The sequence below is a fragment of the Micrasema longulum genome, unplaced genomic scaffold (genome assembly GCF_059751315.1).
Source record: "Micrasema longulum isolate JH-2025_06_02 unplaced genomic scaffold, ASM5975131v1 h1tg000323l, whole genome shotgun sequence".
NCBI classification, from domain to species: Eukaryota; Metazoa; Arthropoda; class Insecta; order Trichoptera; family Brachycentridae; genus Micrasema; species Micrasema longulum.
Genome location: NW_028277527.1, coordinates 794,783 through 819,731, shown reverse-complemented (window position 1 = coordinate 819,731; position 24,949 = coordinate 794,783). Strand labels below are relative to the sequence as shown.

At 33.5% G+C, this 24,949-nt stretch overlaps 1 protein-coding gene across 1 annotated transcript in view; it reads right to left on the bottom strand.

Annotated features, from left to right (window-relative positions):
• The window catches only part of unc-13-4A (BAI1 associated protein 3), a 197,699-nt gene that overhangs the window by 20,619 nt on the left and 152,131 nt on the right, over window positions 1-24,949 (bottom strand). Inside the window, exons 10-11 of the mRNA XM_088225028.1 lie at window positions 2,713-2,796; window positions 1,481-1,642 (exon numbers count right to left, since the gene is read on the bottom strand). Coding sequence (XP_088081154.1) covers window positions 1,481-1,642; window positions 2,713-2,796 — 246 coding nt within the window. The remainder of the gene's footprint in view (window positions 1-1,480; window positions 1,643-2,712; window positions 2,797-24,949) is intronic.

Genomic DNA, 24,949 nt, shown 5'->3' with positions numbered 1-24,949 from the left:
AACATTCACCATTCTGCCTATATTTGAACATCTATATTCCTTCAATTCTTTCATCTGTTGATGTTTGTGAAGTTAAAGAGCTGAAACCTTAACCAGCCATTGACAGGTCATAAGCCCTGTAGATGCCTAGACGTCTATATTATCTTCTCTTAAATGTTCTTCATCTCTGTTGTAGTATGTTAATATAAACAGCTCCCCGGGGAGTTGAATCCAGTCCTTGTCTACAAAAATTTGCACATACTCAAAATATTGTTAATAAAATTTTAACAAAAATCTGCGTGCGCGTCCGATGTCAGTAATAAAGTTAGCTGCCGATTTCAACTGTCAGCACATTTTTGTTATTGCTTTTTTATCCTCGGTCTTATTTGTATTACTGCACTTTTTCATTTCACGCTTGCCTTCTTTTCCGGAAATACTTAATCAGTTTCATGATCCATGTTATTTTAGAACCCTGATCTTGATTGTTAATCACGGAATAACAATTTTTTAATTGTCAGTAGTCGCAGTAGTCACAATAAATCTCGTTTAGTTAACTGTGAAACTGCCCGTTATCTGTTATGGCGCCGAAAACATATGCCCACTGCGCGCGTTTACACGCAAGTTTTGAATGGCCCAATATTTGGCAGAAGAATGATTTATTTATTTATTCATTAAGGAATTCATACAGTATTTATAAAAATACAAGGTACAAAAGAACAATGAAAAAAGTAAGACCAATCACTGATTTCACATTAAGTTATTATGAATGCAGGAGGAGAGGGGAAAAAATAATGAAATTCTAAAAAAATAAATATGTAAAAAAAATAAAAAGTACATAAAAGGGAGAAGACATTGTATAGCTCCAACTATACTTTCCTCCCCTTTCTCTCTGCTTCCATGAACATTTATATTTCTTAGTAAAAAATAACAACCAACAATAATTAATTAGATGCAGGTAGTAAATGTACATACATATGAATAAGTAAAAATTAAGAGTTGAAATTAAAAGTTAAATTTAAAAGTCAAAATAAAAAGTTAGAATTGAAATCGGGTTGTGGTCCCGTGGCTAGTGTCTCGGACTCACAGACCAAAGATCCGTGGTTCGAATCCCACTCTACCCCAACTTGATTCCATTTTCTAATAGTGAGTTATTTACAACTCGTTGAAAATGGCCCTCAAAATTAAATATTTAGGTAAATCATAAGAACGCAAATATTTCTTATTTAAAAAAAAATAATTAAATGTTAAAATTAAAAAGTTACATTTAAAAGATAAAATAAAAAGTCATAATTAAAAGTTTAAAGTTAAGCAGGAGATAAATTTAAAATGTCTTTAATAGATCTGATAAAAATATGGTATTTACTATTATTGTATATTAAGCTGCACAAGATCTTGCGCAAGATTTTGTATCATTTTCTGATCCATGTAATACGAGCCTAAGTTAACATTGCGTTAAAATACTGAACAAATATTTTACAAATAAAACTGGTTTTACACTCACGTTTCAAATAGAGGATGGTAGTAGGTTAACCCTTGTTGTAAGTCTACGAGTAAAGCTGTACTGAGGTCCAGTAAGTGCGTGGTCGAACCCCGAGCTCCATCCCGCGCCAGTCGCGCGTACCACTCGGCCGTGCCCTTGCGGAGAGACCCCACTATCTCACCTCTAAGGGACATTATAATAACGTATATTTTTTAGTACATACAAATATTAACAATATAAATATTAAACTTGTATATTCAGAAAGCTTTTTTAATTCCTATATCATATTCTATATTTATTTATCAAGTGTTTCACTGATAAAAAATATACATGGTTTGGTTATAATGTATTCCTCACTGGGAAAATCCGTGCCGAGGAATACATTTTACAAGTTTTTAAGACGTCATCCACCGCTCCATGACGCCATAGCTCTCTTAGGAAACCATATTATAGCTCTAATCCATTTGGTTTCATAATCCACAATATAAGATATAAATAATTAAAATAATAAAAGTGTAAAAATGTAAAATGAAAAATAAATAAAAAATACGTAAATAAAAAAAAGTAAAAGAGATGAGAAAAACATTTATATTGACCACTTGTACTTTATCATCATTATCATTCCCTTTCCACACCTAATGGTGTATAGGACACTGCATTGGTATACCAATCGCAGTGTATCTCAATAATTTTTGTTACATGAAGGTAAAATGATTAATCTTACGCATCAGGTACCAGTACAGGGACTACGAAATATTCAAGTGTTAACACTTATTAAATAAATATTTCATGTCAACCATGTCGGGAATCGAACCCGAGACTTTTCGCATGGTAGGCAAACGCGCTGACCGCTGCATCACGAGCCCGACTAAACTTGTACTTACATTCAAGGAAAAAATCATAATAAACGAACCATGACTTAAATATAAAAATCCTTAATTTGTAAAATGAAAACCTTCATTTTTTTTTCATCATGTTATATTTTAGTAATTTAAAGTAATGCTTAATCAAACAACAAAATTAAAATTATGAAGCCATGTAATGACTTATATTTTATAACATTTATAGGTTAAATAATAATCCCTTATTATAAGAATTTTTTCGTCGGAATAATTTTGTGGAAAAAGATATAATTTAACATGAAAATGTGACGATTACGTCAATAAAAATTCTTTGACAAATATGTAACGAAGCTTCAATAATTTATTCCCTCGCAGCAACTTATTATTTCTAAAGGTTTCAAAATAACCGACCTTATCTCTTTATTAAAAGGGCAGCATTTCCAAAAGGATTTCATCTGAGAGAGAAAATTCAGGCAGCGTAATAGACCTTCCAATCTGAAACAAGGATCATACATTATATATATGTTTATTGTGTATGCAGATAATTGGTAGAATTCCATGCTAAAATTTGGTAAGATATCCAAAACAAAACACTTTTTTTAGATTTTATTATATTTTTTTGTTTTAAATACATGCGACCACAAAATTAAGAATAGTCCAAAAACCGCATACGCACATCAAACAGAAGGCAACTAAACTACTCATAAATGAGTAGATTTACGTTTTAACCCATTAGTTTCTTTGTAGACGTCGCTCAGTACGCAACTTCTGATTTGAATTCAACTTTGCCGTGTTGTGTCCCTTTAAAGTGTAGAAATACTGCTAGGATCTTAAAGAAACAGGATGATATCACATTTTATGTGTAATTAGCAAACGAATGTTTAAGTAGCAAATGCATTACTTAAAAACTGAATTATTTTTTCATCTGTCAGATTGTCGAAGAAACAAAATGGAAATTTCGATAGTGTTGCCAGGGTAGTAATTTTTTTTACCCTATTTTGCTCATCTAATGCAAGAACTAATGAAAATTAGACCTCGGGTTAAACAACGCCGTGGGAGACATTTGAACAACATTGTCTTTAAAACATCAAATATTATTTGACATGATATAAAAATATCCGTTTTATGTAAAATAAAATTTGTTTGATATTTGAAGTTCAAAGTTCATAAATTCAATTACTCTTATTAAATGTACTTCTCTACTCTGTTGTGTCAATCAATGTTTTCGCATGCACAATAAAATTTTAGAAAAATTAACAGATTGCTTTTTTTTGGTCTTACATTTGTGTTATGATTATTTTTTCCCCATCAAGCAACATTACGCGGCGACATCACGAATGCGCGCGGCGAAAGTAGGCCATTGTGGTGGGATTATTCTTGGACACAGTCCGATGTATTCAAATATGATTCTACGCTCCTTCTGGACTACTCTTAATTCTATGCATGTGACGCATTTCGTCTTGTTTATTATCAGCTTATATATTTACAAAGTTTCCTCATGAACTAACAATAATTGCTGTTTAATGGTATAGCTGCATAATAGTGTAAATAACAATGTATTGGGTTTGTCTAAATTTTTGTAGACTAAAACTGGAAAAACTCCCTGGTGAGCTGTTAATATTAACATATTATAACAGAGATGAGGAACATTTTAGAGAAGGTAATATAGAATACATCCCTGTTTTAATATGTATATGTTAACAGCTCTCCAGGGAGTTGAATCCAGTCCTTGTCTACAAAAATTTGGACAAACTCAAAATATTGTTGATGAATCCACCAGGTCCACGAAGAAGTATAAAAATCGAAAAAATAAAATTTTCAGGCGTTACCTACTTTGTAGGTGAAATAATTCAATTAGATGAATCACACCTGCTTAAATAAAGGTTTCAGTTCTTTAACTTCACAAACATACTAGATTTTTTTTTCGAGCACTCTTTAAACCACATATATGTAAATATCACAAATAAATAAATAGTTAAGTTAAAAATACTTTAAATCATTTTAATCCGCCAATGATAAATAAAGAGCTCTGTAATTACATTAGCTTCTATAAATATGGTATTTCAGAGCCAGATTGCGAAACTTCCGATGAACATTCTTCATGATAAACTCGAAAAACATTTTTTATGTTTTTTTTTATATAATCTAAAAATGGAGTTAATCCTTAATTTCTCAGACTAGCATCGCTTCCACAAATCACTTTTGGATGAGATTCGGACACCAATGATTTTTTTCGATTTTGTGGATTGACACATTTTCGCATAACACCATTTAGTTATGGTTTATATTTTTTAATATTGTTAACCATACATTAATGTATTATCTACATTATTGTTATTTCGGTTGGTCTGAAGAAATTTAAACAAAAAAAGTTTAAATACACAAATTATACAAAAAACAAGTTTACGAAAAAACGTAATTTTCAAATGAATACAAGCTTAATCAATCGACACAATTTAAAAATAAGGCAAGTGGGTATCCGATAAAAAAAGTAATTATAATTAATTAAGGGAATTTCAGGATTTTGGGAAAGAGTTAAAAATAATGTACGTAATCTTTAACTCGTTGGTCTAGATAACGATTTCGTTAGCAAATATCCTCTTTGAAATTTGACTACTTCAAGAATGATTCCCTAAATCTTCTCGAGATATAAACATCATTAGGATGGTAAACTCGATATCCTTCAATCTCAATTGGAACCAGACTTCGGATTAATTAACATGGTTTAGATTGAAAAAATATATTTATCAAAGCTTACTTGTCTGTCAATATTAGCGGGAATTGATATCGCAAAATCGCTACTAAGCGACGAAGTCGACATGAACTTCGTTCGGATCACAAATAATTAGGCACGAACCAAATAATATTATTTTTCGATAGATGTAAAGTTCTTGAGAATACGGAAGTTAAGGTATTTAGGGGAGCTTATGGTCTGTCATTGCCTTAAGTGATTTATTTACATACTGTAAATTATCCACAAGTGTGATTGTGCCTATAGACCGTTGTAGATGTTGGGATTCGTCTTGCGTACTGCCAGGGTTTTTGGTAATACACGAATACTGAGAATTCTTTATAACTCGTTGGTGCGAAGTAGACTCGATGATTTGCGGCCGTGTGAGTTGAAGTACTCTCTTGTGGTGAAGAGGGTTTAGAAGACATTTCTTCGGTTTCTCTACATGAGGGAGTGCGGATATTATCCATGGCTTTATCCCACTGAGTTCCTCCAGGGTATGCTCGGTCACAGCAGTTTGAAGACCAGAAGGAATGTGTATTTCACTACGCAATTCTTTAGATTGTTGCGCGGTATTATTGATAACCCTGAAATAATGCGGAGCATTAGCTTTTATGTTCCGGTGTTACCTTAGACAGCGTCCAATATACAGAACCAACCTGCCAATGGTTATACCTGTTGGAAGGGCTATCTCTATGTTGAACAATATTACTTTGAACATTGACATTTTTCACGTCTCTGAAAGTTTTTCGTTACAAGATTCTCTTATTTTTTTAAACATATTATTCTCTGAATATTATGTTTACTTATGTGTTATTTTTATATATACCTTATTATTTTAATTATTTTCATATGTATGAATTAAGATATTCCATTTTATAATGTACATATATATAAATAAATAAAATTGAAATCGACTGCAATACTGTGAATGGGGTATGGTCCCGTGGCTTGTGTTGCGGACTCACGAATCAGAGGCCCGAGGTTCGAACCCTGCTCTACTCCAATTTAATTTCCATTTTCTAATAGTGACTTATTTAAAACTCGTTAAAAGTGGCCACTAACATTAAAATATTTGGGTAAATTATAAAAACGCTGATATTTCTACATTTTTATTTTTTAAATTAGTATTTTAAATTTGTCCAAATGTAGATCCCTTTGTTGCCTAATACATGAAATAATTGAACCAGATGAATCTCACCCACGTTAATAAAGTAAAATGTCATTCGAAAGAAAATTATCTGCTCTACAAGATTTTGTATTTGCTTAATCGAACCCGAGACTTTTTGCATGGTGCACAAACGCGCTGACCAGCAAATTTTAAGCTGACTGTGTCTTAACGCACTACTGCATTTCTCCCGTGCGCCTTGAACGTAGACCCCGACTATACCTATGTACAAATCGGAATATTTTGATCAATATTTTGTGAATGAGATTTTGGATTAAATTCGTAACTCGTCTTGTACTCTTAGCTCTATTGAATGTACTGATTAAATTTATAATATTACGGCCAAATGGAATTTTAGAGGAATATTTATTACCAACCGAATATAATATTATAATCTCAAAATTCAATAATATTGATACTGCGTATTTGAATTTCGAATATTTAATAGTATTTTCAGATAACATAGAAATAATTTTACAATGTAATTGAGTTTTAGTTGTTTTACAATTTAACGCAAATTGCGATAAATTTATATTGAAATTATATAAAGCACTAAAGTATTCGTCGGATCATGTTAGCGATGTGACTTACCAAATATTTGTAATTGAATAACTCGTTTTATTTAAAACCTGATCTGATGAAATACAACGAATATATTTTTACTGTGACGGTAAAAGAAAACTTTAAAAATATTTCTAATGTATAGGGTCTTCCAATAGGGACTTTCGAACTTTGACAGTTGAAAGCGGCCATTTTGTTAAAGCGACATCAATAAAATTGGCTGTCATTTATTCAGTTTGTTTTGCCAAATTACCATGGATAGATATAGCGTTCAACAACACGTGCAAATGATACAATTGTTTTATCAAAATGGGTGTTCTATTCGGGCAACGTTCCGCGCGCTTCGTCCATTTTACGGTCGCCATAGGCGTCCTACTGAGAGGCCTATTCGCAGTTTGGTAGATAAATTTGAGTCCACTGGTTCAGTAATCAATCAATCAACACCTGTGCGTAAACGAGACGCAAGATCTGCCAAAAATATTACCGCTGTCCGTAAGAGTGCGCTGGAGAATCCGAGGCAGTCGATTTCGTGTCGATCCCAAGAACTCGGTCTTTCGCAGACCACAACTTGGCGAATTTTGCGTCGTGACTTGAGCCTGCACCCGTACAGTATTCAAATAAGCCAAGAACTGAAGATAAACGACCATAAACAACGACGTGTGTTCGCTGAATAGGCTCTGGAGCATTTCGAAACTGACCATAATTTTCATCGAAAAATCATCTACAGCGATGAGGCGCATTTCTGGTTGAATGGGTGCGTCAACAAACAAAATTGTCGAATTTGAGACAATACCAATCTACATGAGATCCAAGAACTTTGTGGCGGGTCGACAACGACGGCACGAGCCGAACATTGCCGAACGCCGACGTAGAGCGTACGAACGGGCCAAACCGGCTTCGAGAATACTACCGGATTCCGACCTCACCGCACGCGTCTTCGAGGCACAAAATTACCGCCAATTTAGATTTACCAACTTCATTTTATTTTGCCTAATATAGTTATTAGAATCCTTCTTTCAATGTGTTAGCTTCAGTAGTTTAGTTTCGTGAATAAATCTTTGTGTAAAACGTAAGTACCCTGTTTTACTTGCTCTCATTCTGTGCACCCACATAACTTTGTACATCACAAAATTAGGCCACCAACTAGGTGCCTACATAAAAGTACCCATACCAAAGTGGTATACCCCGACGTTTGAACACGAAAACACAACATTAAACAATCAATCACGGTGACCCCATTCAAATTCCATAAAAATTGCGCAAAATTTCAGACAGAAATATCTTCGCTTGACAAAATTGTACAACAATTACTTTTTTTCGGTCGGTACATGAAAAATTTAAAATTTCATTTTTAATTTGATTGCACTTTTAATTTATTTGTAATTAATCAAGGTTAATCTATTTCAAGGTTAACTTATTGTAAGGTTAATTAATTTAGTATAATAGAATTATATTATAATAATTATAATATATAATAGAATTAGATTTTTCAAAGACCGAGCGAATCGAGTGAATTTTTCTGTCGGTAACAATCTTCAATGTAAATGTAACTAATGTAAAGGTAATTAATGTAACTAGTGAATTGATTAAACTGTGATTAATTTCTTAACAATATTACTCGGCCGGGATTAATTCAAACAGGTGATTCATAATTTAACTAAAATTATTATAAACAAACATAATATAATACGTTCGAGCGACTCGCTCACCAAAAATCGCACGCCGAGTAATACATTCCTACAACACATATAAATTTTATTTTTTTTTATTTTTCTTGAGGCGAACACACAAACAATTCACACGAACATTTACATAGGGTGCCAGATTGAGTAGAGGTACTTACAGGGTACCGGAACATAATTATTTTTGACAAATATTATATGGCGAGACAAGCGTGACGTAGGCATCCGAAAGTTTTCTCCTTGTGAACGCACTGCGGGAGTAAGTTTTTTTTTACCAGCGAAATCTATCGGAAATATTTTTCAGCTGGCGCAGTCGTTCACAATACTTGCAATTTGTAAAATTTTATTTTTGTAAACAACTTGAAACTATCAAACAAACAGATATTCGGGCGGCTAAGCCGACGAATGTTTAACGTAGTACGTGGACATTAGTATCCATACTTTTTTTCTATATACATTATATCGTGTGACTGTACTATATATGTTTATATTTTTAACCTAGGCTATGCATGTTATTATGTGTTACAGATTTGAAGTTTTACCATAAACATTTTTAAACTTGATATATTGTACAACGGACAATCAAAAGGAATATTAATATTGAGGGGACCACTCAGGCTTGGAGAATACAAATACCTAATAGTTGGAAAATGTGTTCCGCCGTATGGTAAAATAATTATTTAAATTTTCTGTTTTTAATTTTCTTTTCTATAACTTGCACAGTACATACATAACAAATAGTGACTCTGACATTTAAAAAAATAAATATTTTTGTTTGAAATTTAAATTTAAATTTAAATTTAAATCTAATAATTTAAACTTAACTTTTTAATACAACTACACTCATTATTGAATACTTTTATTTCAATATTTTAACTTATACTGTAATCATTATTACATACATTTTTCTGAATTTTTTTTTTTTAAAAACGAATATTTTTAAACTGTAAACAATGGCTAACAAGGACAACACTGACTTGACAAATATCAACACAGCAAACAACATGTTCCACACGGATAGGATTAGCGTTAAACTACCACAGCTATGGGTGAACAACATCGAACTTTGGTTTAAACAGATAGAAGCACAATTCGAGTTGGCAAACATAGTTTCAGAAGACGCACGTTATAGTCACTTAGTGTCAAAACTTGAACAAGCGCACATAGAACAAGTTTCAGATATTTTACTCATGGAACCGAACCGAGCAAAATATACGAGGCTGAAGGAAGCTATAATCCAACGCATGGGCTGTCCACAGGACAGAAGGAGAGAAAAACTGTTTTCTTCCTTACAGCTTGGGGATCGAAACCCATCCAGCCTACTTAGAGAGATGCGGACGCTAGCAATAGGTTTACAAATAGACGAAACGACGTTGCAATACTTGTGGATACAACAACTGCCCAAGACGATCCAAGCGCATTTAGCCATAAGCGAAGATGACTGGGATAGGCAAGCGACGATAGCAGATCGCCTAATACAGGTGTACACACAGGATAATGTAGCGGTAGTAGGTACCAACAATAAAAATAACATTTGTAGTTTAGAACAGTCCGTACAAGCTCTAACCCATAAGGTAGAGAGTTTATTTCACACAATCAACAAACAGCATAGTCACAACAACAATAACAATAGATTCAAACACACAACAAGTAACAGCAGTAACAATTTCAATAACAACAAATACAACAACAATTTCAACAAAACAAGCTATAGGGCCAACGGAAATAACAAGAAAACTATTCTTTGTTACTTCCACACAAAATTTGGCGATCAAGCTAAGAAATGCGTCACACCATGTGAATTTAAACCGCATCTAGCTTCAAAAAACTAGATGGTCGAATCATAGCGGAGGCGGCTGATTCAACCAACACAACACGTCTCTTTGTTAAAGATCGTGATACCGGTGTGTCATACCTCGTTGACTCCGGATCGGAAATATCATTAATTCCTAGATCTTTACACAAACGCCATGGAGAAAAGTCTAAGCTAATTCTCTATGCAGCGAACGGGACTACGATCCAGAATTTCGGAGTTACCACGGTAACACTGAATCTGGGATGTAAACAAATGTTTACATGGAAGTTTATAATAGCGGATACGACACGCCCTATTATAGGAGCAGATTTTCTCCACAACTTCCACCTGTTAGTAGATGTTAGGAACAAACGGTTAGTAGACAATACAAACGGCAAGATAGTCAGAGCATTTGACATCTCCACAAACAACAACATAACATGTTCCATATCATTAACAGACAAAACCAACATTTACCACTCACTCATATTGAAGTATCCACAACTAGTAGATATCAATAAACCATACGCAGGGCTGGATAAACACAACACAATCCACCATATAGATACCCGTGGCAAACCCGTTATGTGTAAGACTCGTCGGCTGTCCCCAGAACTACTGAGGCAGGCGAAGCAAGAGTTCGATCACATGGTGGCTCAAGGTATTTGTAGACCCTCCAAGAGTGAGTGGGCCTCTCCATTGCATATGGTGAAGAAGAGCGATGGTACTTATCGCCCTTGTGGCGATTACCGTAGCTTAAACGCACAGACGGTACCTGATCGTTATTCCTTGCCACATATCCACGATATATGCAATGACTTATTTAACTGTAAAATTTTTTCCAAAATTGACTTACAACGAGCATATCACCAAATTCCAATTAATGAAACTGACATTAAAAAGACAGCTATAACCACACCATTCGGGTTATTTGAATTTGTAAGAATGCCATTCGGACTATCATGCGCTGCACAAACATTCCAACGGCACATCAACGAAGTCACAAGAGGTCTAGAAGGAGTACACGCATATATCGACGATATATTGATCGCTTCACCAGACGAAGAAACACATGTGGAACACTTAAAAGCTTTGTTCCAGCGACTTCAAGATCATGGAATGGTGGTAAACCCATCTAAATGCGAGTTTGCCAAGAAAACACTGTTATTTCTTGGTTATGAAATTTCGGCTGAAGGCATCGGACCCTCGCCAACAAAAGTGGAAGCCATCACGAACCTCAACAAGCCAGAAACCATTAAGCAGTTGAGAAGATTCTTGGCCATGGGAAACTTCTACCGAAGATTCATACCACGAGCAGCACACAAATTGATACGACTACACGATTACCTCAAGGGAGCAAAAAAGAATGACAACAGAAAAGTAGAGTGGAACGAAGTCACTACACACGATTTCGAAGAGGTCAAGAACTCGCTGATCAACGCCACTAAGCTTAGCTACCCAGAGGAAAGCAGCAAGATGTCAGTGTGGACAGACGCCTCAGATTACGCAATCGGAGGCGTGCTACAACAAACCACAGACGGCATCAACTACAAACCGATAAGTTTCTTCTCAAAAAAGTTGAACAAGGCTCAGTGTTCATATAGTACGTACGACAGGGAACTACTAGCCATTTTTGAGACTGTAAGGTACTTTCAACATTATCTGGAGGGCAGAGAATTCTGTATATACACGGACCATAAACCACTACAATTCGTGTTTAGAAGGAAAAGTCACGACAAAGAAAGCCCCAGACAACTCAGATACCTAGACTACATCTCACAGTTCAGCGCGGACATCAAATACATAAAAGGAGAAGACAACGTCGTCGCCGATACCTTATCAAGAATCGACATGATCGAACAAGAGGCAAACATATCGTTCGAAAAGATCCATAAAGAACAAAGGCAGGACAACGAACTACTCGCACTCTTGGACGACAAGAACACTGCTCTGAACCTGATCAAAACCAACATGCAGGGACAAGAAATCGTCTTCGATCTCAACAAAGGCAACATGCGACCGTACATCCCAAAAACGCTACAGAGATCTTTCTTCAACCAAGTGCATAACCTCAACCATGCAGGAGCCGACGCCACGACCAAGACCATCAGTCAAAGAGGCGTCTGGAAAAATATGAAAGCAGACTGCGCAGCTTGGACGAAGGCCTGCATACCCTGTCAGAAGAGCAAAGTCAACAAACACACGAGGACACCGATCATCAAGATCGACATGCCGAGACAGAAATTCGGCGTGGTCCATGTCGACCTCATCGGACCTTTTCCACCATCAGAGGGACTGAGGTACTGCCTCACATGTATCGACCGATACACTCGATGGGCGGAAGTAATCCCTATCGCAGATATCCAGACCCACACAATCATCAGAGCCATCTGGGACAACTGGATTGCGAGATACGGCGTACCGGAGAAAATTATAACTGATCAGGGTAGGCAATTCATGTCTACGGACTTTAACTTGTTTTGTTCCAGATCAGGCATAGCACACTCCAACACGACGCCTTACCATCCACAAAGTAATGGCATGATCGAGCGATTTCATAGAACGCTGAAGACGGCCATTAAAGCTCACCACCCTGTTCCGTGGACAAAATCGATCAGCACCATACTACTCGGACTGAGGGCCACACTGCGCACGAATGCAGAGCACTCAGTAGCAGAGATGCTGTATGGGTGCAAACTAAAGTTACCAGCAGACATCCTGGAGCAGACGAACGACTACATTGACCCGGACTCCTACACTAGGCAACTGGTAAATTTCATGCAAAACGTCAAACCAAGGCCAGTCGAGCACCACAATAAAGGTAACGTTTTCATCCACCCGGAACTAAAGAGAGCCACACACTTGTTTCTGAGGGACGACAGAGTGTACAAACCCCTGATGCCGAACTACAAGGGGCCCTACAAGGTCATCACCAGGGCGGAAAAGACGGTAACACTGGACGTGGATGGCGAACATAAAAAGGTTTCGCTGGACAGGTGCAAGCCGGCGTTCCAGACAGCGGAAGAACGAGCCAGTCCAGCAGAAACGGAAACACCAACAGAACAACCGGCATACACAACGCGTAGCGGCAGGAGGGTGATACAGCGTCAGTTTTGAAAAACAGATTTCAAAACTGGGAAGGGGGCTGTGTGGCGGGTCGACAACGACGGCACGAGCCGAACATTGCCGAACGCCGACGTAGAGCGTACGAACGGGCCAAACCGGCTTCGAGAATACTACCGGATTCCGACCTCACCGCACGCGTCTTCGAGGCACAAAATTACCGCCAATTTAGATTTACCAACTTCATTTTATTTTGCCTAATATAGTTATTAGAATCCTTCTTTCAATGTGTTAGCTTCAGTAGTTTAGTTTCGTGAATAAATCTTTGTGTAAAACGTAAGTACCCTGTTTTACTTGCTCTCATTCTGTGCACCCACATAACTTTGTACATCACAAAATTAGGCCACCAACTAGGTGCCTACATAAAAGTACCCATACCAAAACTTATAATACATCCAGAAAAGGTCACTGTTTGGTGTGGATTTTGGGCTGGCGGCGTCATCGGTTCATATTTTTTTAAAACGACGTTGGCCAGGCCATCAACGCTAACGGCGAGCGCTCTAGGTTGACAAATACGGCGCCCTTTATATCTACCCTTCAGGGAGGGTTAGCTTTCTTTTTTTTAAATTTTAATCTGTCAGCGTTTAAAATCTTTTTGGATAATCCCTGATCACTGAACTACGCAATTTTTATCAGATAATGGTAAATTTGATGGCAAATTATTTGTTTTTAATATTGTTGATGCCCTTCATGCTGCTGCGGATATCCCAATCAATCTTCTCAACACATCCTGTGGTCTTGTCTCTTTCCTTCTTTCTATGATGACATATCTGTGGCCCTGTTATAGGTCCTGTCGGATTTACAGATCTTGTAGGTACCAAAAAATATTTCAAAGCTTTTAAAAAGTTTTCTAATCATTTCGGCGAATTGATCATGTACAATTAATTTAATCCCAGTCAGTGAAAAATTCACTTCTTTCTAAATCTAATGAAGTGCATATTATGTGTTTCTGGATTACCTTTTTGCTACCAGGTAACAGAGAGCTCCTTTGGGCAGCTTTTCTCGTTCGGCAATGAGAAACTTTTCGGTGTATGTGGGCACCGCCACGGAGACTTACACGTTGTATGAGACTACACTTTTATGTGTTCTCAGATGCGGTGTGCGGTATGCGGTGAGCAAGCTTTATCATTGGTGCGAAAAGGGGAATGATGATGATGAATATCAAACAGTCTTGAAAAAGATTCATCGATCGTCCACAAAAATGGTTTCTTCTTCTTCGCAGTCTCAATCCTGGTAATTTGTTTGCAGCAAAGTCCTGCATTTCGTCTTCCACTGGTTTCTATTCTCTGCAGACCTCTTCAGCTTGGTATGTGAGGCGCAGTTCAAATTCTCCCGTCGGGGGCGCCCTCTGTAATTTGTCTTTTCAGCCATTCTCTCTATTATGTCAAGCAGGAGACCCTCATGGCGCATAATGTGGGCGATCCGTTGGGCTCGCCTCTCTGAGATGGTTTTGATTAGGTGCCTCCCTTCTTCGATTCTGCTGAGAACCTAGTCTAAAGTGATGTGGTCTGTCCAGGAAATTATAATATTTTTCTATAGCACCACATCTCAAAGGTCTCTGAACTTTTTTTTATCTCTTTCGGTAAAGCACCATGTCTCACAGCCGTACATCAATATGCTCCATACATATGTCTTGGAAAGTTGCTTGCGGAGTTGACGGTTTATATTAAATGACTTGAAAATACTTGATTTTTTGTTGAACGCAAGCCTTGCTCTACCATCCCAGGTGATTCTGCTTCCAAGGTACACAAACTCTTTCGCGTCAGAGTTGCTCCTGACATTAGTACATTCATTCCCTGATCATAACTTTATCATTACTAATAATGTATAAACCTCTATGTATGTATATGTATGTGTATATGTTTTAATATGTAAATTTATTAAATATTTTTCTATGTACCTATGTTGGTAGATTTTCTTATTTTTACTTATTATTGTATCTTTTAGTTTTTCTTATGTTATCTTTAATTTTAACTAAATTTACATACTTCTGCTGCACTTGAATGTAATTTCTAATATATGTAAAAGCCCGTAGGGCGTGCAAATAATTAAATAAATAAATAAATTACATCTGAATCGGGTTGTGGTCCCGTGGCTAGTGTCGCGGACTTACGGAGCAGAGGTCCGAGGTTCGAACCCCACTCTACTCAAACTTGATTTCCATTTTCTAATAGTGAGTTATTTACAACTCGTTAAAAATGGCCACCAAAAATTTAAATATTTGGGTAAATTTTATTACGGGCCACAGTCATTACATTGGTTTAAAGTAATTTGATTTTATTATTATGTATGTTCCGCGCATCACTAGTTCATAATATCATGTAGGTAGATAATTTAATTGAATTTGTTTCGTTTTCGTAACACGGCGAGGAAAATTTTCAGAATTAATTCTAATGTAAATTTGATATTCCAGATTTATTTTTGAATGGATTCCAGGAATGCTTTCTTCGCGTTGACATTCAAGTATATATTTTGGAGGTATTAATGACAGAAGTAGTGAGTTGTTAACAAGAAAAGCACGGTACCCAGAAAAGGGTGAGCAAAAAAAAAAAAATCAAGTATATAATTTAGTCGTTTTCAAATAATGTAAACTGATCATCATCATTCCCTTTCCACACCTGATGTTGCATAAGGAACTTCATTAGTACATCAATCGCAGCGTATCTTGATAATTTTGGTTACATGTAGGTAAGATGATCAGTTGCGCTTCAGGTACCAGTCCAGGGATTATAAAATATTATGGTATGTGAACACCCTTTTATAATATAATATTTCATATCAGCCATGTCGGGAATCGAACCCGAGATCTCTCGCATGGTATACAAACGCGCTGACAAACACACCACGAGGCCGAAATTGATAGCATTTTTATTTATTTATCCTATTATATACACATAAAGTTATAACGTCGATTCAATTCGTTCCTACTCAACGCAGGACTTTAGTTCCATGGAGTTGGGACCCCAAAATTGGAAATTATAAAGAATATATAAAGTAGGTATTCACTGTGAATAAATAAAAAAATATTTTTTAAGAATATTAAAAACTAAAATAAAATATAACAACTTAATATAATTTTTATTAAAAATTTTATACAAACATTAATCTGTATTACCGTTTTCCATTACGAAAAAAAAAAAGAATTATTTAGTACATAAAGGGGAGTGACGTCTTACAGTAATGCGCTTATTTTATATTTGATAAGTAAATATTTTCAGTATATAATACAAATTACAAAAAAAAACAAAGAAACGATGTTTTTAATCAGTGCTACACAAAAAATAATTATAAATATTACTTTTTATTTTTTTCTTAAATATGTTGTATTCCTGACTGCATTTTTTATTTCCTTTGTTCATGGCACTAAAGAAAAATATTATTTCTGTATATATAATGATGTTGTCCTGTTGTTGTTTATAATTTTAGAATTAAAATGTTATCAATGGTTCTAGGTGACGTACCTCTTGTGTGGCTGTGATGTCACTATAGTCTATACACGATACAAGACTTGATATATCTCCCTTATTTATTTAAATGATAAAATCGTATTTTTTGTAATCATCGAATGGGCATTTTTACATCGAATTTGAAAAGAAAAATTTGTATAAACATAATGGATTTTAATACAAAAAATATTTATCCTTACTACGCGAAGAATGAATGTGACGCCAATACAGCAATAAATCTATATAATAGCGAGCACAAATATATAACTCATAACAAAGGAGACAGAGACAGTATTCTGCGTTCAGCGTTTGTGTGAAACAGATTCAGTCGGTTATTGATAGTGATGGGGAGCGCACGCAAGTAAGATGACCGGTGTATTTATGATTTTAATTATATTTTGCTATAACAGAGCTATACCATAAGTTTATTTTTTTATTAATTATTGAAAAAGAATTATTAAACAGTGCGTATCCGCGTATTTTTTTTCAAATGTTTGAACTTTAGAATATTCCGTCTTTTGCTTGTGGTAACACAATATTACATCACCGCGCGCAAAGGAATTGTTTACCACAGTCTTTTAAGAGCTACTTAAGTTTTGTGACGTAGAAACACTACTATGCATATTGTCTTTATGGATTTGAAGTAAACAATTATTTTTAAATAACGATTATATATTCTGAATTTTGAATTTCTTAAACAATTGGTGATAAAACAATGCGTTTTTTTAAATAAAACTTAATTTTATTTTTTGTATTTTTTCAACGAGTAAAATATTTGTTTTAAAAGCACCACCTTGTCCGATTATTCCATAATGTATTGGGCTAATGCAAAGTAAAATGATTTTAACTTTTCGATAGTTAATATATTTTTCAATATAATATATAAAGTATTATAAACTCTAATAAAAAAACAGAATTTTGGAAAAAAATTGATCGGAACCAGCATGAACACAATCACAATACTAGAGAAAAGAACAAAATTAGACTTCCATTTAGGAAAAAGGCAAAGTCACAAAATTCAATTTTATTTAAAGCAATTAAAAAGTATTACGAAATGGAAAAAAATATTTATGAAGAAAAAAACATATCAAAATTTAAAATAATGGTCAAGACATATGTGATAAACAATTTATAAATTAAATATATTTGCAATGTTATTATTAGAACACACATAACAATATGTATGATATGTGTGCCCTATTTTAAGATTTAAATAATAAAATAAAAAATATACATATATGTATATAATTTTTCGCATTATTAAAATAAACAAATTTAAACTTAATTTGACTGAGATAAAAACCGCAGACTGTAAATAAAATTATTAGAAAATAGGAAAATTTTGGATGCTAAAACCTTTTATAATCATAATTTCTCAGCACGGTTACCCCTGTGGGGATTCATTATTTTTAATGCTTGATATTGATAAATAAATTGATCAAACACACAGCATTACGAAGACGTTGGAAGTATGTGGATCACAAGACCCGGGAACACCATTAAAACTTCATCTTCTCTTGATGAGCTTTCTATGGTTTTCTCATTAAAAGTTCAGGTCCCCGTGGTGCAATGGTCGAAACACCGACTGTGATCACCATAATAAAATAATCTATACATGTATATAAATTTTTGTTATTGTATTCGGGTTTATGATTATTTTTTAAATTCAACCTTACCGCTTTTATTAAAATGTTGTATTGAAATTAAACAAATGCAGTGGCATTGTCAATAAAATCAAACCAAACATTTTCCTAGATTCGATAAAAAACACAAAATTATTTCAAAATCTACGTTGAAAATTCGATAGAATTCATAATACCATATATTCACTTTATTTATAATATAATATATTAGTGAGAGTATTGTAATAAATAATATTAAAACTACGACTTTCATTAATCGAAAACGATGAAAAATTTTGAAGCGTCCTAAGAATATTTAAAAAAATATATTTCAATTTAAATACACATTTTGATTGGGTTGAGTGCATTTTAGATCCTTAGTTAAAAAAACTCATATTGAGTGGAAATTTTCGTAAGAAAGAATAATAAATACTTGTGTAAATGTAAAATTAATAGCAAAAAACCAAAAAAAAAAATTATATATACGATAAAATAACTTATATTTAAACATAAATTACAAATTAAAAATACTTGGTACATTTCCACTTTCCACCCTCTAATGGGCATCTTCCGACTGGTTCAGATGGTGAAAGCTCTAATTGGTCAAATAAATTAGTGGAAGTATACCAAGTATTTTAAATTGGTAACTCGTATTGAAATATAAGTAATTATATTTTTACAATGAAATTCCATCGAGAATAGTGAGTAAATAAGTTAATAAATACATGTTTACAAATACATGCGGATCTAAAATAGCCAATATCGTAAATTGCAATATTAGAGGAGAGTGCTTTTTCAGGCATTTTGTGGCGATATAAAGATCTGTTTGACGCCTTTATTACCAAATATCATTAAAAAATATTACCTTTTATCTATGTGTATATGAAATAGTTAAATATATGTTTTTTTTAAAATTAACATCGACCCTTTTAAAAATATTGTCAAGAAAAAAATGAAATCTGACATTGGCCTTTTTCGATCCAAGCCACAGAATTATTGTAAGTAAAACTGTAAATTAATTAACAATCAATAAAAACAAATTTAAATATTTATAACAATTTAAAGCAAAACTGTGAATTTGATACTAGTGACAACATTGATAGGATAAATTTTCGTAGGTACGTAAAACGCATAATATTTTTTTTATTACCGGTATTTTCTAGTGTCTACGATCTCCGGCGACCTCCGTGGTGTAGTGGTCAAGACACTTGACTCACGCTCGGAAGGGTCTGGGTTCGATTCCCGGTGAGAACACAAACATTAAAATGTGATTTTTCTCAAGCCTGGGTGCTCTGTGATGTAATTCACCACTGTAATTAGGCCTCCTGGCCTGTTGTGGTGCAAAAAAAATGTAAAATGTAAAAAATCTCCCTAATTTTATTGAGCGGTAAAAAAGGTGATAATTTTCTTGCGATTTTCCCCTTAGCCTTTTGATTAATAAAATAATTATAATTTTGAAATTATCAGGTTCCGCGTACGGTGTATTTCAATTTCGCGTTTACTTAAGTATTACATGGAATCAGAAAATAAATCCACCGATTAAGTCTTCATAATCTTCTTCCTTTCATTTGCAGGGTTTAAAATATAACGCTTTTACTCAGGATAATCCCGTCTCAGCCTATATTATATAGGATAAAAGAGGGTACTCGAGCTTCTCTTGCTTAGCGTTAATTTTTTTACAACTTAAATCCTGTTCCAGGACCATTTTCCCCTTTTCGAGTAACCCGCCAGAGACAGAGTAAAAAATGTACTGAAAGGAAATAACACTTAAAAATCAGAAGTCTAGCGACAAGTAATGTATTTTTTTAAAGAATTAACTAAGGCGAAAGACGTTCAGCGCCTTTACGTCGCGTCGTTTGAATTCTCATCGGTTAAAGCTGCACTTAAATATTTTTCATTTGTTTGAATGATATAAAAATCCACATGGCTTAAGCTAGGGTTTCCTAGGACAGCGGTGCCCGTAGTTTAACGGCCGTAGTGAACGGTGATGCAGTGGACAGCCGTCGTAACGGTGACTAGAGTGTGGTTTCCTAGAAAAACGGTATTATCAACACCATTTATCACCGTTTACCTTGGAAACCACTCTCTAGTCGACGTTACGACGGCTGTCCACTGCATCACCGTTCACTACGGCCGTTAAACTACGGGCACCGCTGTCCTAGGAAACCCTAGCTTTAGCAGCTTAAAAATACTAAACGTAATTTATATATGTTTTCTTATTTTTCATCTTCGTCTTTGCCATACTTTCTATCTATGTGGTATGTTCTCCAGAAGGTTGCTCTTCCTGTGAGGTGGATTCCCAGCTGTCCTTCAATTTTTTGGGAGCGCTTCCAAGACAATGAGTCCAGTGGGGCTGATTCTGTAGTGCAATATAAAGAAGTCTGGTGGTGCTCATTATTTGGAAATGACTATACCAGTCTCCGCTTCGCTGTCTACTCTATCTTACGATATCCTCAGCCTAACATGTCTATCTTTTTCTGGTGTTCTTAACGGGATCTCCTAAAGTTTTGCCTGCCACCATCCTTGGTGTCTTCATCTCAGAAATCCACAACACTTGTTTGGTCCTGACAGCATCTACCCTTGTTTCAACGCAATGTATTTTAAATAATCCCACTTTGCCCGTTAATCTGAGAGAACTCTTCCAACCTCGATCACATCATGGGCTAACTCTTATTTTAGTAAAGAGAGAAACCTTTGAATTATGTGCAAGTAATTAATAATGTGTTTAAATGATTACGTGTATATAAACTATATATTTACACCTGATGATGGGTAATTCAGAATATATGAAACTAGTTGTGTTATAATATATTAAACTCTTATGTGGTAAAAATAACAAAGCGCTTCATTTTAAATAAATTCAAAATGTTTTTCCACAAAGGAAATGCTGAAACAATAAATAATATAAAATTCAGCATAGTTATGCAAATTTTACTTTCTTAATCCGGTGTGAAAATGTCAATTTGAAGATCACAAAAAGTACAACTTTATCATTAAAACATATAAGAGAAATATATCAAGTCTTTTATGGTATGTAGACTAGTGTGACATCACAGCCACACAAGAGTTCAAACCGCATACGAGTGCGTAATGACACTTTCACATGATATAAAACATTATTTTTCACACAATTTTTTCTTTGTTTTTGATGTGTATTATTATTTATTATTATCTTTTTCTGAAATTAACGTATCAAATATTTTTGTGTACCAGATATTATGTTATTATCTTATATATACTTACTGTAAACTATTTTTCATTATTTGTTTTTAACAATAAGTTGTTAATACCATGTAAATGTATATATTTTTTTGTTTAAATTCTTTAGAAGTTTTTTACAATTTTCTTTTTAATTCAATTACTTTTCTTATATCCATATATTTTTTTCTTTTTTATTATTTTTTATTTTTTTATTTTTTATTTTCTTTTATTCAGGAAACATACAGTACAGTTACAAAGTTTAATATTTTACACAATTGGACTTAATTCTAATGGACCAGTGAAGTTTCCATATTAAAAAGCAATTAAATCTAATGTTAATTATGAAAGTATAAAAAAGAGAAGGAAAAAGAAAACATAAATGAGAGTTGTTTAAAAATTTAAATTTAAGTGAAAAAAAAATATATTTTAAGGTTTGTAGTTTGTAGTGAGTATTTACAAATGGAAATAATATTAAAAATGAAGAAAACTTGTAAGAGTAATTAAGAATTAAGAATGGAAATAAAGAATGAAAAACATACTCAGATGTAAAACTAAAATAAAATAGTAATAACATTTTTTTTTAAAAAAGGAAAAACATAAACACATATTTATTTTAAGGGATTCAAAGAAACGATGAGAAGAATCTTTAAGTGAAATATAAGACAGTAAATTTAAATTTAGGTCAATTTAAAAAACATCTTCAAAATTAATGACACATTATAGTAAGAGCAGCAATATATTGATTTTATTAACATATATAATATAAGTAATTAAAAGTAGTTTAAAAGTATAACAAGTATAAAAACATGCCAATGGCAGCATTATGTTAAGTTTCACTTTATATTTTGCATAGCAGTATGCTTTTTATTGTTTCTACATGTATACAAAAAAGCGTTGTTTATCTTTTAAATTTTTACTTACTATGTTTGTACTTACCTGTATATTTTTTGTAAATGCCCCTTGGGCGTATTGTAAAATTAAATAAATAAATATAAATAAATAAATATTTAAATTTATACAAGTATTAAACATAGTTTTTAGTCCTTATTTTTTCTTTAATATGGGTATAATTTATACGCTTATTGAAAGTCAATATATAAATAAATAAACAAAACGACACAAAGAGATAGTCAGTTTTCAATAAATAACTACACATTCCAAAAATAATCAAATAAACGAACACAAATAAAATAGTGCTATTAGTTCCATACACTGCTATTTTCTATGTACTCATTAAGTCCATAATAGGCCTTTTTTGAAGTACGCTTTTTATGAAAATTTGTTGTCCGTCATAATTAGAACATTGTCGGGTATTCTATTGTAGAAGCGTACGCAGTGCCCCTTAAACGAAATGCTAACCTTACTTAGCTTAAATTTCGGGATTACCAATTTGCCTTTATTTCTAGTATTATAAGTATTATTGACGCTATTTTTTTGAAAGAGAGATATATTTTTACGCACATATTTAATATTATCATAAACAGTCTTTTTTTTTTTCTTTATAAATATTTTTTAAAGAATCGCAAAAATTTAAGTTGTAAATACCTCTCTTTTGCAAAACAAAAACTACGGAAATATCGGCAGCCCGACTCCACACTAAAATGCCATACGACATAATAGTGTGAAAATAGCTAAAATAGACTATTCTCGCTGTAGCTACATCCGTTATTAGTCGGATCTTCCCGACGGCGTATATTTATTAAGTTATTTTAACAAATATTTTTTATCATTGAAAATATCTTTATATATATAATTATTCTGTACGTGTGATGTCACTGAACTCCTCTTAAACGGCATTACCGTTTTATGTGCGGTTTTCAGCGAAATATAGATCTTTGCGCTGCGCGTGTTCGTAGATATTAAAAATTTCAATCGAATCTGAAAAAAAAAGTAAGAAGCATAAATCGTTTCTTCATCGACCTACCAGGGATGGATTCGACGAGAATGCATTTACAAAAAAAAATGGAAATATGTTGTGTTTAAAAAAAGTTTGATTTTGAAGTTTACAAACAAAATTCGCTTTTTATGGATACCAATCAGATTCTTTCCTTACATCCGTTACAATTTCTTCCCATTTATTTATTTTTACTGGATTTTTGGTAACACTAAAATAATAATAACTGACATTCAATCCATTTTTGAAAATCACATTCATAAATAAAATGCACCCCTGTTGGTGAGAAGAGCCGAGTTTGACATTTGCAAAAAGAATTCTATATTTGAAAATAAATTATTTTATGTTTTGGAACTCAACCATAAACAAATTACAAGGTAGTAGTTACCTACTTAAATTCAATATTTGAATATTAATAATTTTTAGTTTTGGAATTCAATCATAAAAAAGGAACCTTCTTATCAATTAAAAGTCTTATTCCAAGCCAATAACAGGCAAGCCAACGTTCCGGCAGGACAACGTCTGTCGGGTCCGCTAGTAGTACAGTATAATTATATTGAGTACGTTGTTTTATATTGATTTTAGTCAAAATCTTCACTAATAATACATATTTCATGATATTAGTTTATTAATTTTATCAGAGCCAGTGTTCATTAAAAATACGTAAAATAATTTCTAAAGTGTAAAAAATATAAAACATGTTAAAATAATTCCTTTAGTAGGTACCTTAATACAAATTAAGATTTATTTGGATCCATAGAAATTCATTCGGATCTGAAAGGGATAATATATTACGTATCTAAGTGTATTTATACGCATCTGTCACGTATCAATAATAATTGTGTATTCTCTGCGAATGATGATAATAATTGGGTAAACTAGGGAAAGGGGGGCGGGGGGTTGTTGCGTCGTCAAAGAGACGAAACTTCTTTGAAAAATCAATTACGACTTATTCTCGTTAGGTCTCAATAATAAATACAACTAAATATATTTAGAAAAGGCTTATACGGGAATATTTGAACGGATGAATAAAATGCGTTTCGAATTTAAATGTCTTATCTTTAATTACGTTCATTACAAAAAAACACATTATTATTGGGGGAAAAATATACCCAAAATATGCAATATTAATATTGATGACGAAGCTTTAAATTCAGTGCATAAAATAAAGTAACTTGGAGTGTACTTTTTTAGCAAATTACATTTCAAAATACATTCCCAATACGTAACTAAAGAAACCGTTTATGGGACGAAAAAGAAATACTAAAGATCCAGATCTTTATCTATAAAACAATAAAATAGGTGCCCACCTATAAATTGCTGTTCTTCGACACTTTGTTTATATAATGAAGGGGAAATGAAAACATTCAAATTCTACAGAATAAGAGAACGAGGACTTAAAACAAGTATTATAATATTGTATTT